Source organism: Onychomys torridus, chromosome 16 (genome assembly GCF_903995425.1).
Source record: "Onychomys torridus chromosome 16, mOncTor1.1, whole genome shotgun sequence".
Classification (NCBI taxonomy): Eukaryota; Metazoa; Chordata; class Mammalia; order Rodentia; family Cricetidae; genus Onychomys; species Onychomys torridus.
The window spans coordinates 11737817-11755279 of NC_050458.1; the positions used below are offsets into that span (position 1 = coordinate 11737817).

The 17463-nt window shown below is 42.5% G+C and overlaps 1 protein-coding gene across 7 annotated transcripts in view; it reads right to left on the bottom strand.

Moving 5' to 3' along the window:
• Nucleotides 1-17463, bottom strand: part of Sybu (syntabulin) — a 109503-nt gene that overhangs the window by 10658 nt on the left and 81382 nt on the right. For all 7 annotated transcript variants that reach the window (XM_036208614.1, XM_036208618.1, XM_036208613.1 and 4 more), the window contains one exon: nucleotides 1047-1149. In XM_036208614.1, the coding sequence (XP_036064507.1) occupies nucleotides 1047-1149 (103 nt within the window). The remainder of the gene's footprint in view (nucleotides 1-1046; nucleotides 1150-17463) is intronic.

Below are 17463 nucleotides of genomic sequence, written 5' to 3' on the forward strand. Positions count from 1 at the left end.
GAAGACATTCTCCACGTGGTGGTGGAGCTCACTTTATCCCTGAGGTGTGCTGGAACTAGTCCATCAAAAGTGTATCACATGCCTTATTACACTCTCTATTTTCCCTGTGTCATTTTTAAAAATTATATAATATACCCATATATTATCTTTTGTACATTACTAGAATAATTATGGCTTTCACTGAGTTCTGTTTACTGCCTTACAGTAGATGCTCAATGAGTACCTATTGAAGAATAATGACACTGTTCATGGGTAGAAAATCCTGGGCTTAGAACTCCTCCCACTAAATGTGAACATTAGCATGTGTTTTCCCATAATCCTCTGCCCCCGATTGAACCAATGTTAATGTAAAGTATTTATTATGCCTACCACATGTTGAGCACTGCGCTAACCAGAAACCCTCTGAAGTAGGTATCATGATAATTATTTTGCAGATGAGAAGTAAAGTATACAGAAATGAAGCCCCTTATGCAGGGCCTCACAGCCTGTAGAGGGTGGTACTAGTGTAAGGCCAAGACAGCCTGACTCCAGAGGGCACACATCCAGCTGCTTTGCTTGACTGCCTCTGGCAGTGGTGGCTACCCCCACCTATGCACTTTCTCTCTCTCTGTCTCTCTCTCTCTGTCTCTCTCTCTCTTTCTCTCTCTCTGTCTCTCTCTGTCTCTCTCATTTCTTCCTAAGTAAATGTCTCCTTCATAGAAGGGAAGGTAGAGCCTTTTCAGGTGGCTAGAAAATGAGAGGGGTTTGTGAGGGGCAGGCAGGGTGCAGAGCTTAATTTGCCATTGCACACACAGGTGAGTGAAGGAAAGAGCAGGGGATGGAGGGAGGGGGGCAGAGGGCCCAGGTCTGACTGAGAGACAGCTGGGGGCAGGGAGGACAGGCTAAGTCACATGAGGAAAGGAGCAGCTACAGATCACCGTGGAATACCTAACAATCAACCTCACGACTAATAACGGCCTCAGGATCCAGATGGTTCTACAGAAACCCGTGGACAGGAAGCCACCAGCGCAAAGCTGTGTAATTACGGAGCAGGAGTCAGTGCCTACTTGCGTGGGAAAGAGGCTCGCTTGTTTCCTGCAGTGGACATGTGGACCTCAGGAGCCGAGATGCTGCCTGTGCTGCTGGAGGAGCTGAAGTCGGCTTCACTGCCTGCAAAACAACAGGAGAGAGAGAGAGAAGGAAGTGAGCCAAGAAGAGGCAGCCTTGCCTCCCAGGTCCCAGCTCCCGGAGCTGCATGCTCTAACCCTCCAAGTGCCAACATTCCAGAGCTTCCAAAAACTGTGTGCTTTCCTCCGGGCCAACAAGAGAAAGCACAAGACACCGTTTCATAAACAGGCTAGAACAGAAGGCCAGGCAGATGGTTCCTCCAAGAGCCAATCTCCAGCAGACTATAAACAGTGTGGCTCATGAAGGGCAAGGAATTCCCAACCCTCCCCGGGGCCGCTCTCACCGACAGCTCACACCACCCAAAGAGTAAGCAAAAGGAAGGCCACTGATCAGGGCGAAAGTAGTTTTCCCCATAAGTTTATCTTGGAGCCCTTGCAGTCAGCTCCTGATAGTTGAACTTGGCACCTCTGGTCTGGAGTCAGCCAGGGAGAAGCAGTCCAGAGAAACACTGGCTCCAGGGGGGCTTGAACCAACACCGCCTGATTACAGACACGACTTTCTATGACAGTAGTGTCAGTGTATGTATACACTTAGGGACAGAATCTTAGCCCAAACAGAAAATCAACATTTCCATGCAGAGTGACCGTAATGGGATCTGTGAGTGAGACAGAAATTAGGGGTTGAGCTTTGAGGTGGGATTGTTAGTTTACAAAGGGATCTCATGGGAACAAGCGAGAGTTGAGTGTATTCAGGTAATAATATGCCGTGTGTTGGGGTCATGCAGACCCATTTTAATAAGAAGACATAGTTATCACATATCAATAATGGAATTATTTCCATAGGTTTCCTAGGGAAGTGAAGGGGTGGGGGCTGGCAACAGAGAACAAGGAAAGCCATACAATAGGATGTTCCAAAAGACATGATGTTGCACATGACTCTGGAAACTGAATCTAGGTGCATTTGATTTGACCTTCTCACTCAATTCCTACAACATAATCTGTGTGGTGTTTTGGCCTCGAATCCAGAGGCAGCTCCCACTTCTGAACTGAGAGAAATAAGAATGATCTAAATCCTTTCATTTCTCACAAATAGTGAACCATTATTTTCACCACAATGACTATTTATTCAGTGCCTCTTAGGTCATCAGCTCTGTATGAGGTACTTTCTGTAATTCCATCTCGGGAAATTGGTATGCTAAGATAGACATGAATTTCACTGTTGTATTTTGGAAGAAATGGAAGCCGATTGGCCCTAGGCTTGTGGGAGATTGATCCAGGGTAGGATCAAGTCATCAAAACACGTCTGTGATACTGGACTGCTTCCCTGGGAAGACAGAGGATGAAGTAAGGGGATCAACAGGTTTTCTGGGGTCAATTAGAAATCGCCAAGAATAGCCTGGTACACAGTGTAGCCAGAGTTGGGACCCTGCTGTGTAGATTCTGACAAGTTTTATTAGTTCTGTTAGTGAGAATAGTGAATCATAGCCAGACAGGCAGAGAAAAATCCCTTCTCAAGCTTCCAGGGCCCTCAGGATACCCAGCTTCTTTTGGAAAAGAGTCAAGAATGACCTGTTAGCTGAACGATAACTCTTATTCTTAGTTCTTAGCAGATTAGAGTTACAATATCCTGGGACCAAGACCAGCAATTCCTTCTGCATGGTAGAAACTGTCTACTGATGACATGCACTCCCAAAGCTCTGTGAACTTAATTAGTTGCTTCTGCATAATACACTGGATAAATTTAGCATTTGACAATCTCAAAGACTGGTGATTGGTAGTGCAATCTGGCAACACACTATTCCTGGCAGCCCAATTCCCCAGCGTTGTCTGCTTGCAGATCATCAGGCTGGTTACTAAGTGACAAAGATGGGCAATTTTCAAAAATATATCTTGTGGTTATAGCCTCCAGGCCTAAGGTATTATTTTCAAATGTGAAATTATTACTTGGAAACACCTGGTTTTCATTTCTTAAAAGACATACAAAAAGTTATGAGATGTAATAACTGCCTGCATAAAGACAAAAATTCTAGAACAGAAACAGACAATTACTAAATATTCAGGGTTTTACTAAAAATCTAGGATGCCTCTGATCTCTAGTACTTACATCTTCAAGCTAAATGGTTAACTTGGTTTAACATTTTATTGGTACCGGAACACAATATATTGACTCTCACATGTTTGCAGAGCCTAAGGCCTCTTTGTTCCAGTATATTCTATCTTATCTCCTGCATATCTGTAAGAGATTAAGAGCCACTCTCAGGGTGCCCCATAGTTGTAGCTGCTCAAAACCATTTGAATGATACGGTAGTGAAATAATGCATATGCCACTTCACAATGATTTGAAGATAATGAATTTTGTTTTTTACTATTTGTAATTTGGGGGCTGGTGAGATGGCTCAGTGGGTAAAGGCACTTGGTGCACAAGCTTGGAGAAGCTGCATAATACTGATAGCCTGAGGTCGATCCCTGGACCCTGTGTAGAAGTGGAGGGAGAGTATCAACTCAATGAAGTTGTCCTCTACTGCACGTGCGTGCGTGCCTGCACGCGCGCGCACAAACACACACACACACACACACACACACACACACTCCAAAAATTACACTTTGCTAAACATGATAAAATATGATATAAGATCAATGAGCTTTTTAAAAAAGTATTTTGCTTTAGTTTGAGATAGTGTCTTACTATGTTGTCTAGGGTGGCCTTGAACTCCTGAACTCAGTTGATTCTCCCATCTCAGTGTATCCTGGGACTACAGACACATGCTGCTATACCCAGCTAAGAAAGCTAATTTTGTAAATTATCTAATATTCCCAGCCAATTTACTAGGCAACAAAAATTTGAGGAAGAAGAGGCACCTCATGGTAGCTCCTTTGCGTTTTTACAGAGAGCATCTCACTGGAACCACAGAACTGGTCTAGTGGCATGGGAACACTCACATCCCACCTCTGCTTTCTACACGAGGATGTTAGGAAAATTACTCCACCCCTATGTGCATCGATTTCTTCACAGCAACATCATACATAGGCTTACTGTAAACAACTGGGATATATGTAACACGAAGCTGAGAAATGCTCTTGGCAGACACAGCATAAGCTCTAAATAAGTGTTACTAACCATTGTTTTTATTTTGTTGCAATTAAAAATGTAGCTTCTATTTACTATATATTTCTTTTTCAGAACATTTAGAAAATGGTGCTGGTTAGTAAGGAAAAAAAATAAGTCTGTAATTTACCCTGAAATATAACCTTTTACTATATACTACTCAGCATTCATACTTCACATATTAGTGTGTAGGCTACTTTCCCCCTTAATACAGTAAAGTCTTTGAAATGAAGCCCATTTTAGTCAAATGAATAGATATTACTCTCCTTATACTTTTTCCTGTTATTGGAAGCAAATGCTATTTATGAAGACCTATCTCAAACACCTTTCCCTAATAATTTATTTCTCATAATAATACTGAATTTATGAAGTAGAGACAGGTCTCATAAAATCGCTTCTATGAGCAGGAAGGTGCACACATTGACACAACTAATAATTCAAGGCTGAAGTCTAGGTCATCTGATCCTAGGAGCTGTGCTCTTAAACATATCTAATATTCAGTGAATACGCTTGGTCATATAAATTTATATACTTGTTTACTGACTGATTTCATTAAATTCTTCGAAGAATTTTAAGGCAAAAGATATATTCCACTGAAAGACTTTTAATACCTCCTTTGTCTCCACAGGGATTTTGAACTGGTACTGGCATGAAGCAGTTCTATGCCTGAGAGAGTATCTGCCTCATCAGCCTGTGTGTGGGCACCCAGCTGGAAAATTTCTGATGTCACTGGAAATAATCTGACAAAGCACTCGAAATGATCTCCTCTTTGAAAGCTGGGACTGAAAGGCTTTTGGAACACTATGGAGTCCTGATGCATTTGAACACAGAGCAGTCTTAGGGTCTAGTGAACATGGACAAGTCCTCCTAAACCACCAGTGGAAGTGCCTGCAGGTCTTCTGTTGTCCTTTGCCACTGCAATTATCAAATTAACTCAGATTAGCCATCTATATCCCCTGTTCAAATTGAGGTCGGCTTCCACTCCCATTCTCATGCCTCCATCACCACAAATACAGCTACTCTCTTTAACCGCCTCTGGCGAGGACAGAGGAGTCCCTTTCACTGAAGCCAAGCACACCCATATTGGTACAGTTGGAGCAGCATGAACAAGGTTACCCCAGACACTAATGAAGAAAGCGCTAAGCCATTTGGTAAAGATCACTCTTACTGGGAAGGCTATGGGGGCTCAGCCACAGCAAATGAGAAATGTTCCATAGCCAAGCAGACTGTCCAGTCATCAAAGACTGCCATAAGTGCTATTCAGAACAGGGACTTGTGATCAAATCCATTAAAGGCAAAGGCTTTCTTATATTTTCAAACAGAAATGTTCTTTAAAAGCTGTCAATATAATTTCCATTCATATTATTGTAAGTTCAGAAATGATTTACTTCCATTATGAGTGACACTCTGTTGGTGGAACACCTAGATGTTTAAAAATAAATGATAGCACTTAGAAGCAAAAGAAAAGTCCAATTTTAAAGTATTTAGATATAGTGTATATTAAAATAAAACTGCTAATGGGAAAATATAAAAGTCAAAGACAAATGACAAGCTGAGAAGAAATATATAGCATGGGATAAGAAGCTAATTTCTTTATTTCACTGAAAACATAAAAATGAGGGAAATAAAACAAATCAATAATAAAAGAAATAAGCAAAGGACATAAGAAGATATGACAGAGAAATAAAAACAGTTAATGGACATGAAAAGCTACTTAAAACAAGGAGACATTTTGCATTTATCAAACTGGAAAAATGCCTGATAGTATGTATTCTGTTAAGAGTGTGAAGACAAGCAGAGCTGGTAAGAGATTCCTAAGACTTTGTGTCTCACAGGAGCACCTGAAAGACAGCCCTGGTGTCTATTAATAGTGAGTGGACGAATCAGGAAGTAGAGCAGCCACTGAGAACACTGCAATCATGGGAAGAGTAACGTGGGTGTATGGAAATGAGAAGACCTTGTGGAGTGTTATTTAGATTAAAAACAGGGCGGTAGGTGTGGGGTGTCTGCTTTTATGTAAGCAAATCTTAAAATCACATGCAATTTACTATATTCTAGAACATTTTCTCAAGGGATGATAATGATCTGTCAGTCGTGGCCTCCCTTGGGAATCATAAAGGAACTTGGAAAAGGGCAACTACAAACACATTTTCACTTTACTATCATCCCGAGTAATTTGGTTGTCCTAGGCCATATGCATATTACTCTTACCAAAAAAAATATATATATATAAGTATGGTGACTTGTGTTAAGTTTTATTTTACAAGTAATCAAGACAGTGCATGTGGCATTTTGAGGGCTCTGGAGTCAAGAAACTTTTGAATCCAGGCTCCTCTAACTGATAGTCTCTGTGGAATCTTAGGCAAGGCATTGCGCCTTCTCCTACCTTAGTTTCTCCACCTATAAAATGGTGATGAAGATATTAATAGTATTACTAAACAGTTGTGAGAATTCATGGGAAACTTACAAAGGAAGGACTACAGGGCCAGGTATACAGCAAGAGCTCAACACATTTTCATCATTACTTCCGTAGAACCACAACTACAGTACAAGGATCAAAAGATAATGCAGACAATATCCTGCCTGCCCCTGAGAAAGATCCACAATAAATATTGTGCTGAACTCACATATTTTTTATAATCACTTGATAAAAGGGTAGTTTTCCCTAGAATTGCTCAATGAAGAGCTCCTAAAACAAAACTGTGTGGTGTGTGTACCTGTACAAACACTTTCCAAAGATAGAAGATTCTCAAACAGACTCCCAACAGGCTGCTCCAAGAAGCTGTAGAATTGCCCTTAGGTCTGAATCTTGCTTCCAGAAAAGTCCAGGGAAAGTGCTAGCAAGTTTACTACAGCACTCAGCAACCTGGCCAGGTGGCTGCCAAGGTCTAAGAATATAAGCAGGGAGGTATTCAAAAGTAGTCTCTCAGAGAGCTACGAGGTCACAGGCTGCTCTGCACAGCCTGTCCCCTTATCTTTGCAGCCTCAGATACCTGTTTTTGGCAGATATTCAGGCAATGCACCTGTTGAACAAGGGTGAGTGGGAGAACTATAAACAAGGCAAAAGGAAAGCTGAGCAAAGGAGTGGAAAGTGAATACTTCCTAAGCAAAGGCACTGCCCTTAGCTAGATATTTGGTTTTAGTTACAATTTTAAAATCTCTTAAGCCTTAGGTACACACACACACACACACACACACACACACACACACACACTTAAAGGTTAATATATTATTTATTCAGCAAATGTTTGTTGAACACTTGTCCTGTCCATGTGTCAGGTTCTGCTCTAGATAAGATCATAAGAGCATAATGATTCCAATCTTGTATGGTTGTTTTTAAAGGCGAAATGAGTTTGTGCATAGCATGTGCTTGATATAATCATTAATATTCATATTGCTAATAAATGAGTGATTTCTATATCTTAGCATGGTAGTACATTTTCCTGGGAAAACCCCATAGATATTCCAATTCTGAAGGTGTAGGAGGAAAAGGTGCAGGAATGCATATTTCTAATAGCTGTCATAGCTGACTGTGGGGCTCATGGAATGGAGCTCCAATAATCAAGAGAAGTGGACTGTCTCTCCGTGGTCTGCCAAATTTCTGGAGCTTTTCTCAGTGGGGTGAGCAGAAGCTTAAGCAGAGGCCATCAAGGAGAGGAGGAGTTTAGTGGCAAATCCTCAGGAGGGAGGACTTTAATTTGTACAGTAACTTGTGCTTCCATGGCTCTTCAGGAACACTTTCCTGCATTGAATGCATTTTCATAGGATTGGAAGAACATATGCATGGTGGCTTGAAAGAAAATGGCCCCCAAAGGGAGTGGCACCTAAGGAGGTGTGGCCTTGTTGGAGCAGGTGTGATCTTGTTGGAATTAGTGTGTCACTGTGGAGGCAGGCTTTTTTATATGCTCAAGCCACACCCAGTGAGACAGTCTGTTGCTTGAAAGGTGTAGAACTCTCGGCTACCTCTTCGGTACTATGTCTGCCTGGACGCTTCCATGTCCCACCATGATGATAATGGACTGAACTGCTGAAACTGTCAGCCACCCCTTCAAATAAATGTTTTCCTTTATAACAGTTGCTGTGGTAATGGTGTCTTTTCACAGCAATAAAAAACTTAGCTAAGACAATATGGGAACAATATATAGGGTACAGGTTCTTTAAAACTGGGCTACACCATTCAGAAGAGGGAACCATCTTACTCTCTAGTAGATTCCTGTATTATGGACTTATGCTAGATTTGGATTAGTCTGTAAACCTTAGGCTGTTTCTTTTGATGTAGCCTATGTAGCCATGGCAGAGATATTGAGCAGAAACAAAAGAACCCCAAATAGGTCTCTATTACCTCTCATGTAGATTCAACATTGGCAACTCTGTGATCAACCCACATAAGTCTATTAAATAGGTAACAGAATTTATTAAGATATTAATTGAGGCAATACACTTAGGAATACAGAATGGAGTAGACAGCTGAAGTAGTCCTCTGGTCTGACTGGGAGGAGTAGGGAGCAGGGAGAAGGGGCATGTGACCCTTCTTTCTTCCCTTAAAGAGGTCACGTACAATGGCAGGAAGCACTGCCTCCTTCTGGCCCTATAGCCCAAGGTCATGTGTGGGGCAGGTACCACTAGAGGCAACAAGCTTGATGGCAGGTGGGCTCCAGGAGTTGCCCCACCCATACTGCCTTTGACTAAACAAGTCTGGGAAGAGCCCCATCGACAGTGGTCATGAACTTCATTCTAATCGATTATCTTGAGGACCTGGTAACAATGGCACATCTTCCTTCAAATATTTTTTCTGACTCATATGCTACTTGTTTCCAATTCCTCAGCTTGCTGGGAGGTACAGACTCTCTGCTCCTCTACAAAGCTAGCTGGAAAGGATGCTGCTTCTGATTAAGAAGTATTCCTCTAGTATTCCCCAAAATGAGATGGCTCTGGTTTAGCAGGAAAATCTACATCAGGAAGGAGCAGCATAGAAGGTGGCCATGATGAGTGGAAGCAGAAGACCATGTGGGGGGCAGGGAGTTGAGGAAGGAGATGAAGGACGGGGAGAGAAGAATGTGGGCGAGATGCTGGCAATAGTAAAAGGCAAGAGCAAGGCTGTGACTTTAAGTCTAGAATACAAGACGGAAGGAAAGGATTGACAGATTTCTTGGCACCACACCTCCATCCACTCTTGCCTTGGGAGGAGAGGGGTGCAGTCGGCCTGTATTGCTAGATCTCAGTAGAAGAAAACCTCCCACTTGCTGGAAACAACATGGCATAATTTACAAATCACTGCCAAGGCATCCACCAGGACTATGAAATAGCACCCCACTGCTATACTTAGCACATTTACAAATCAGCTCTGAAATCTAGCGGCCTTAAATACCTCTCCTCATCTTCGCACATAAGTCTACTTATGGAGACTCTTCAGCCTTGGCAGCAGCAATGAGAGCATCACACTCCATAGCCTACCAAACAGTGGGGTTTCACACTGGATCAAATCCTTAACATCTCCAGGAGCACTGGCCTCTGCATTTACATCATAGGCCAGCATTTTAACTTTGGACTCAGCCAGGCTCCAGTTCCACATCTCAGTGTCCTTTCATCCTGGTTCATGAATGATCTCTTCTTTACTCACGTGTATGTTCACTTATAATAAAGCTTTTTTTTTTTCCTTTTCAAATGAGTAGCCACATGCACAAGCTATGTGGCTTTGAAAAAAGTTCATAACCTCTCTGTTGCTTGCATTCATCCCTAAAGGGAAGATTACCACAGGATGTGTCAAATAGAGTTCTAAGGGCTATGCAAGCTGTGTAGGTAAATAAACATAGTGTCTATGTCACAGTATTGCTAGTATATTAATTTTTTTTCTTATAATCACCCTACCTGGATCCCAACCTGTATGAAAATAACCAGGGGAAGGACTTAGAGCAGGAACTCAGGACAGAGTGAAGCTGTCATGGTATATGCTGGGAAGGGAGAATTCAGAATAGACACATAAAGAAACAAAAAGCAGACACTCTGGCAGGGGATAGTAAGGACCGTTCTTTTTGCCTATAGAGTATGAGCTACTACTTCGTGAATCCTTAGATCTCATCTATATTGGTCGACAGAATGTTTCACTATTTTAAGAAAGTCTATGGCACACTAAACAACAAAGACCCATTTAGGGAAACCTTCTGGAGGAGTCTGTGGTTCTTAGTAGGAACAAAGAGCTCATCAAGGCCGCGGCATCACTAGTTCATATTTGTATACCACACAGTTTTTTTCATTCTTAATAGACATCAGGTAGATACTTGGTCTTTGTTTCAGGAAGAGACAGCTATCTTATCAGGGACACAATTTTCACAAAGAAAGCAACAGTGTCTATTTCTACCTAAAGGATTGGGACATGAGGCAGAAAGCATACAGATCTAGCCACCTTAGGAAACTATACAGGACTATTGGAGACTCAGCAGCCACAGCAGAGGAGTGGACATGAGGAGGAGCCAAGTGTGGAAATAGTAACAGGAAGAGGAGAGAGAACACTCACAAGGCCACAATGATGACTTAGAGACAGTTGAGCTTAAACTTCTCCTGAGCCATGGGACCCAAAGTCTGTGACTGGTAGAGTTAGGAGTTGCTCTTACTTGACACAGAGGTCCTTCCTGGTGTCTTCTCTGAGGAAACATGGAACACCATTCTCAGAGAGATGGATAGATACCAAAGGAAGGGTATGCCTGATTTCTCTAGACCTGCAACACCATGACCAGAATTCCAAGGGTTCTACTGACATCCTCCTAGCAGCCCTCTGATAGACCCCCTTAGTGGTCATTGTTTAGAAAGTAAGTAGCTGCCAGGTAAGGTAGGAAATAGAGATGCAAAGGATTAGCTCACACTGCTCTGTGTGGAAACCAAACATCAGTTCTCTATGGAAGAGTGACAATTTATATTTGTTCTGTTTCCTAAAATCTATTTTATTCATTTATTTTTATTATGAATCTCAGAGGCACAGAGTTGATTTAAACACAGTCATTGGATCTTGAAATCATTGGTTCATGCAAAACCGATCTTGATGCATTTACTGAGTAATGTATACACTTATGCTTTATTTCTTTATGCTTAATATTTTAACAAGTGAAGAAACCATCACCACCACTTGCCCCAGAAACTTGATGTCAATACTAGTCTTCCAATCTTAACCCTCTTCAGCACTTACTTGTTTTTATTTTTGTAATTAATGAGTAGATTATCATCAGATGTGTAATCTTTGGGGACAATTTTCTAAAATTCTCCAAATAATTTACTGAATTCATTCTATTCCTACTTAATATTTTATTATACAATCTATAAAAAACCTTATTACTTCATTCTTCTGTTGGTGAGAAAATGAAATGGATTTATGAGATACTTTTTATTCTTTGTTTTCTTTTGTCCTTTGAGACAGAGTCTCATGTGGCTTAGGCTGACCTGAAACTCAACATGTAGCTGAGGATGACCTTGAACTTCTGAACCTCCTCCTTCTACCTTCCAGGATTAGAGGTGTGCCCCAACATGTCCTGCTTTATGTGACACTGAGGACTGAACTCAGTGTATCATTCATACCAAATAAGCTGTCTAGCAACTGAGATATGCCTCAGCCCCTATTTTTCAATCTGATATTTATTTACAGTTCCAGGAACACAACTCTTCCCCCACAAAAGTCTAGAACAAATCCATATATATCATAGATCGTTAGGCAAAAAGAAATGTTCTACAGAGCATCTGTCCTTAAATCCATTTCCATCTCCTTACAGAGACCCAAGAGTTCAGAAAACAAAAACAAAACAAAATCTAGAAGCTCTGCTCTACTCCATCCCAATTTCTGGGTACAACATGGCTATTGTTAAGCTGCCTTCTATGGTAGTTCTTATTCCTCTTGGTCCTCATGCCCTGGTGGCCCTGCCTGTTTCCTTGACTCTGCCTCTTGCCTTGACAAGGAGGCAAATCATCGGATGTGAGAAGATTTTTGTTAGTTTGTTTTTTTGATTTCTTGAGACAAGATTTCTCTGTGTAGCCCTGGCTGTCCTGGAACTCACTCTGTAGTCCAGGCTGGCCTTAAACTCACAGAGATCTTCCTGCCTCTGGCTCCTCAGTACTGGGATTAAAGGCGTGCATGACCACACCCACTAAGCTCTAGATCTTGTACACAATCTCTCTGAAGGAGGCAGCCTGTGTTCCAGGCAGGTAAAGAGAAACCAGTGAGTGCAAATGACCACAGCAGCTCTGAACTTGACCCTCATTTGAAGGCCAAGCACTAGGTCTCAGTGGAAAGTGAGGGAAATGTCCGAGTTTTAAATGAAGGCCTGGTTTCTTTGGTTTTAGCATTTGAGAGGAGAGAGCCACCATATAAAAGTCTCTATTAGAAAACACCTGACCTGCTATAAAGCCAAAGTAAAGATTGCCCTTTGACTGTCACGTAAGCATCCATGAGGTAAAGCTGATGCTGTGCCAATGTGCCTCTGGGAAGTTAAGCAACTGCTTGCAGAGCAGGTCAGGTGATGGTGGGACCCATTTTAGACCAGCCTGTGTTCTAAAAGTCACCAGTGATCATCCTTCTAATTACGGTGTGATTCTTGGAGGATGCATTGACATCACCTGGAAATGTGTTTCTGATTCGCTGAGAATGGTCTTTGTGAAGTTTAGTAACTTACAGGTGGGGCCAGGCTCAGTGCTGTAGAGCCCTCTGGGTCCAGAAACCCCAGAAACACTGCTCGAAGGCACTCCTGTGCCTGAGAGGACTCCCAAGGCAATTTTCTCAGAGGCTGCCTCTGACAGAATGGGACAGAAGGTTTGACTGCTATTTCAAATATAACTATGCACTATAGTATATATTTTGGGAATTGTTTTTACACATTTTATATCCAAAATGTGAAATTTTAATGAATTTTACTTGGCAGAGCATTGATTCATACTGACTGTGCTTCATGCAACTGTCAGCAACATGTACTGTACTCTGCTCAAGTGGCCTCTAGCCAGCAGGTTGGGGGGTGTTGCCTTTCTGTTCTGCCATTTAATGACAGTGTGAGCTCAGGCAACTGCTTAACCTTACTGTGCCTCAGTTTCCTCGTACCAAAAAAGGCACAAAAGAATTCATTTTGCTTGGGATTACTGCAGGGATTAACTGTCACGATGTTTTCCTAAGTGCACAGTCAGGATTCTTCATCAGCATTATTAGGCTGTGGATCTATGAGATTCACACTTAGTATGTCTGCTGCTAAACACCTCCTGTAGGAATTCTTGCGTAACAGGAATGAGCCTGTATTTCTCAGACAGAATAACGTATTATAAATATATTTTAAAAAATTGTCAGTACCCAGAACACCAAATAGATAAGGGTTTTTAATAGTGTGATGAGAGGTGCATCTGCATCTGACATCCTTGTCTCCCTTATGGGCTGATGGAAATTTCCCTATGAAAACGTCATCATGCCATAATTGACCTTTGTTCTTTTACAAGTGGCCTAGGTGACCGCTTATGGTGAGCTGTTACAATAACAGGGTCTTGTTTTCAGTGTGCCATTACATGCTGCAGTCAGCTGTTCAACCCTGGATATTGATCTGCCTGCTTCTTCCCATCCTGTGTGCTCAACCTGAAACCACCAGGGTTTTTGTTTTGTTTGTTTTTGTTTTTTTTTTTACTTGCAATTTCCAGACTATGCCCAACTGTTGGACTCTGTCTTCCACACTGCTCCAGAGCATAAATCTCCTTAAGCAATTCCCTCCTTACCGTCTTCCATGCCACCTGTGTTGAGACTGTCCTTAGCATGGTCTATGATGCCAAGGAACATGCTGCTCCTTCCACTAGAATTATTTCCTTTCCCTCCAGGCTTGTCTAACCACTACCTGTTCTTCAGGTCTCAGTTTACCTTTGACCTTTACCTCCTTCAAGAGGAGAATAGGTGCTCCTCTTTTGTGGTCATATTACATGGCCATTAAGGATGCCATTTAACACATCCATCCCTGAACTTACTCATCACCACATTCCAGAGACCAGTGCTGCACTTTGCCTGTGGGAAGTGCAGTATCCTGAAATTTTTCACAGCACTAAAATTCTTCCATTGTTGAAATTCAGTGATGTCTCCTGGAAGGGGTCATGACCAAGTTTAAAATCTTTTCTTCTATGTCCCCAGCTCTAGGCAGAGTTGATGAACTGATGTTATTGATAACAAATCAATATTCCCTTCACTTTTACCTCCACCTACCTTGCCCAATTCTCTGAAAACACAAGTTTTGAGCTCAGGGTACTAGCATATGGCTGGGATGGCCTCTGTCTTATTCATCCTTGCATACCCAGAAGCAAGCATGGTGCCTGGAATATGGCAGACTGGAAGAATGTTTCATTGGGTGTTGGAGGAGAGGCACGGAGAACACTTAGTGATATGACACTTTCAGCAATACTACCAGTTTTGTAAAATCACAAAGTGGTGGCAGGTTGCAAATGGGGGGAGGGATATGCAGTTTGTAGAGGAAAATACAAATTGTGAAAAATCACACCCTATATTGACATTGGTGTTGATCAGTATAAATTGTAGAAAAAGTACCACATGAACACACACACACACACACACACACACACACAAAAGAGCCAGCAATAGTTCCCTTAGAGCCACCTATGAAAAACACCCCTCATTTCTGACGGGGTTATGAATGTCATATAAAGCACATGTCTGGAATTCAGTGGACATTTGATACAAATATTTATGACACTCTGACAAACAAAGCTGCCATGTGCACTGGGTGATATCATGCTTCAGTACTCAGAGGGGCCTGACTAATAGATAGCCCGCCCACCTCCAGGGAAATCCCTAGCAGTTTGTCACCCTGCTCTATCCTTGTCCTTATCCCATTTAATGTGCTTAATTGATGACATGAACAGAAACGTGGAAGGCACAGTGCCGACAGCAGACAACAGATTACACACGCCTTGAAGGGATAACAGACAAGACATGACAGTGCAAGATAACAATGCTACTGTACGCTCCGTTTCCTCAGAGCCTTCTCGCTCAAGAACCCCACCTCGGCTGTTTGCTCTCATCCTTAGAATCCTAGAAAGGCTAAGGACGAGGGAACTGAAGTTCTCAGGGGGTAAGAATGAGTCTCCCCAAGTTACAGAGCCAACTGACTTGTCTGACTTTGAGTCTGCATTCCTCCCAGTTTGGAACCTGATCATCACAATTCACAAAGAGCTAACAGCTGGGTTCCGGGGGTGATGACATTTATTTCTCAGTTTATTTCAAGTATGTGCTGTATCTTGTACATGCCAAGGTTCTGTTTGGGGCAGCAACGTAGAGAACACAGGTCCAACACTCAGGATCTCAGGGAGGGGGCAGAGTTTACACTCAAGCAGCTAGGCTACATGGTGCGTGCAGCACATGTACTCACAAAGGACACAATGCACACAGCAGAGGAAGAAACTCCCAGTGACTGTAAGGGCAGGCGGGCAAGGGGCTCTGCAGTAGGGACAGGCGCTAGCTAAGATGGTCCTGGAACACGGAGCAGACTGTAGTCAGGGAAGGGAACTGAGTTCAAGTAACAGGAATCGTGTAAACGAAAACGATGCTGTGCGGGCCATGCAGCCCCTTATTTGAACGGAGTATTGTAATCAGATGAAAAAAACAAGTCGAAATGGGGGCACTGTAGCAATCATGGAAACTGAGGCTATGTTTCAGAAAGGGGGACGCAGGCCATACCGAAGGCCATCTGTGAATGGGGCGGTGATATGAATTAAGTGACGCCTTCCTTATGCAGACACAGGACAGCACAATGTGGAGTTGAGGCTGGGGACTGGACAGAAATCAGGTCAGCTGTTACAATTAGGAGACAGGGAGCATGTGAAAAGGGAAGGAGATGACTGTGGGGCCTCTTTGTGCATAGCTTAGAAGTTCACAAAATTAACTTCATAGTGCAAAAATCATGTAAAATTCCTGGTGAAAAAAGGATTGAACAGGAAAAGCTAAACATTAAAAACACTTTTGTCTCATACTTCACACTTGGCTGTAGTGAAGTCTACATAAAAAAGCAAACAAAACAAAACAAAAACCCACAAAACCAAAACAAAACAAACAAGCAGCCCAAAAGAGATATATATAAACCTACTCAATCAAAGGGTGGAAAACCCAATAAAATGGAAATTATTTCAGTCAGTAAATGGAAAGACCATCTGGCATTCAGCCTGAGGAACTGCTTTAAAAAACTGAATGACTCAATCCAAATAGTTTGAGATGCTCCAAGATCAATGCTGGGTTTACCCCTGTGCAATCGTCATGGAAAGCATACTCCAATAAGAATAAAACAGGATGGGCAGTTCCTGACATCTGTACAGAATATGGGAACAAGCACAGTTGGAGAAATGCAGGTTCTCAGGGTGGTTGCTTTAACTATGACATCTGTTTAAGGAATTAAAGTAGAAAGAGGAGAGGTGAGGTTATGAAGTCATATAGAAATATTTCCAGGGGAGGGCTTGTCCACCAGCAAAGCTTCTAGATCAGCAGTTCTCAACCTGTGGGTTGTGACCCTTTGGGAGGGTTGAATGACCCTTTCACAGGGGTCACATATCAGATATTTACATTATAATTCATAACAGTAGTAAAATCTCAGTTATGAAGTAACAGCAAAATAATCTTAGGGTTGGGGGGGTCACCACAATATGAGGAACTGTATTAAAGGGTCACAGCATTAGGGAGGTTGAGAACCACAGCTCTAGATTTTGGAAAGAACTCAAAAGAGAGCAGGTGCAATACAGGTTGAGTGACTCCTCTCTCCCACCCTGTGACACCTGTTCAAGGTATGATGTTGTCATCATGCTAAAGATTACACCGTCTCTGGGTGGGGGTGGGGGAATGCCAGGTGCAACGAACGATGGAAAACAATATTGCTGGCTGTGTACTCACAGCCTCCCAGGTCAGCAACTCTACATGTGCTGTTTCCTTTCCACTTTCCTCCTCCAGGGGAACAAAGAGGAGTTGGTTCTGAGGGGTCAAGCACCCGGCATGCTGTGGTGCACCTTTGCTTTCCTTCTGGACTGCCGTGCTGGCGAGGACAGGGAGGTAGTCCATCTCCAGCAACAGTTCTACACCTCCCATCGCTGTCTGAAAAAAACCATTCCTACCCTCAAGCTCCTAAGAGTCTCAAGTCTCTGGGCACACCCCTTTGCCCCTTCCTTCCCTGTGAAAGAGCTTTCTACTCATCCTAATGGGGTTATAGCCTTTGAAGAGAATGAAGTGAACTCATAATTGGATGATGCTCAGCC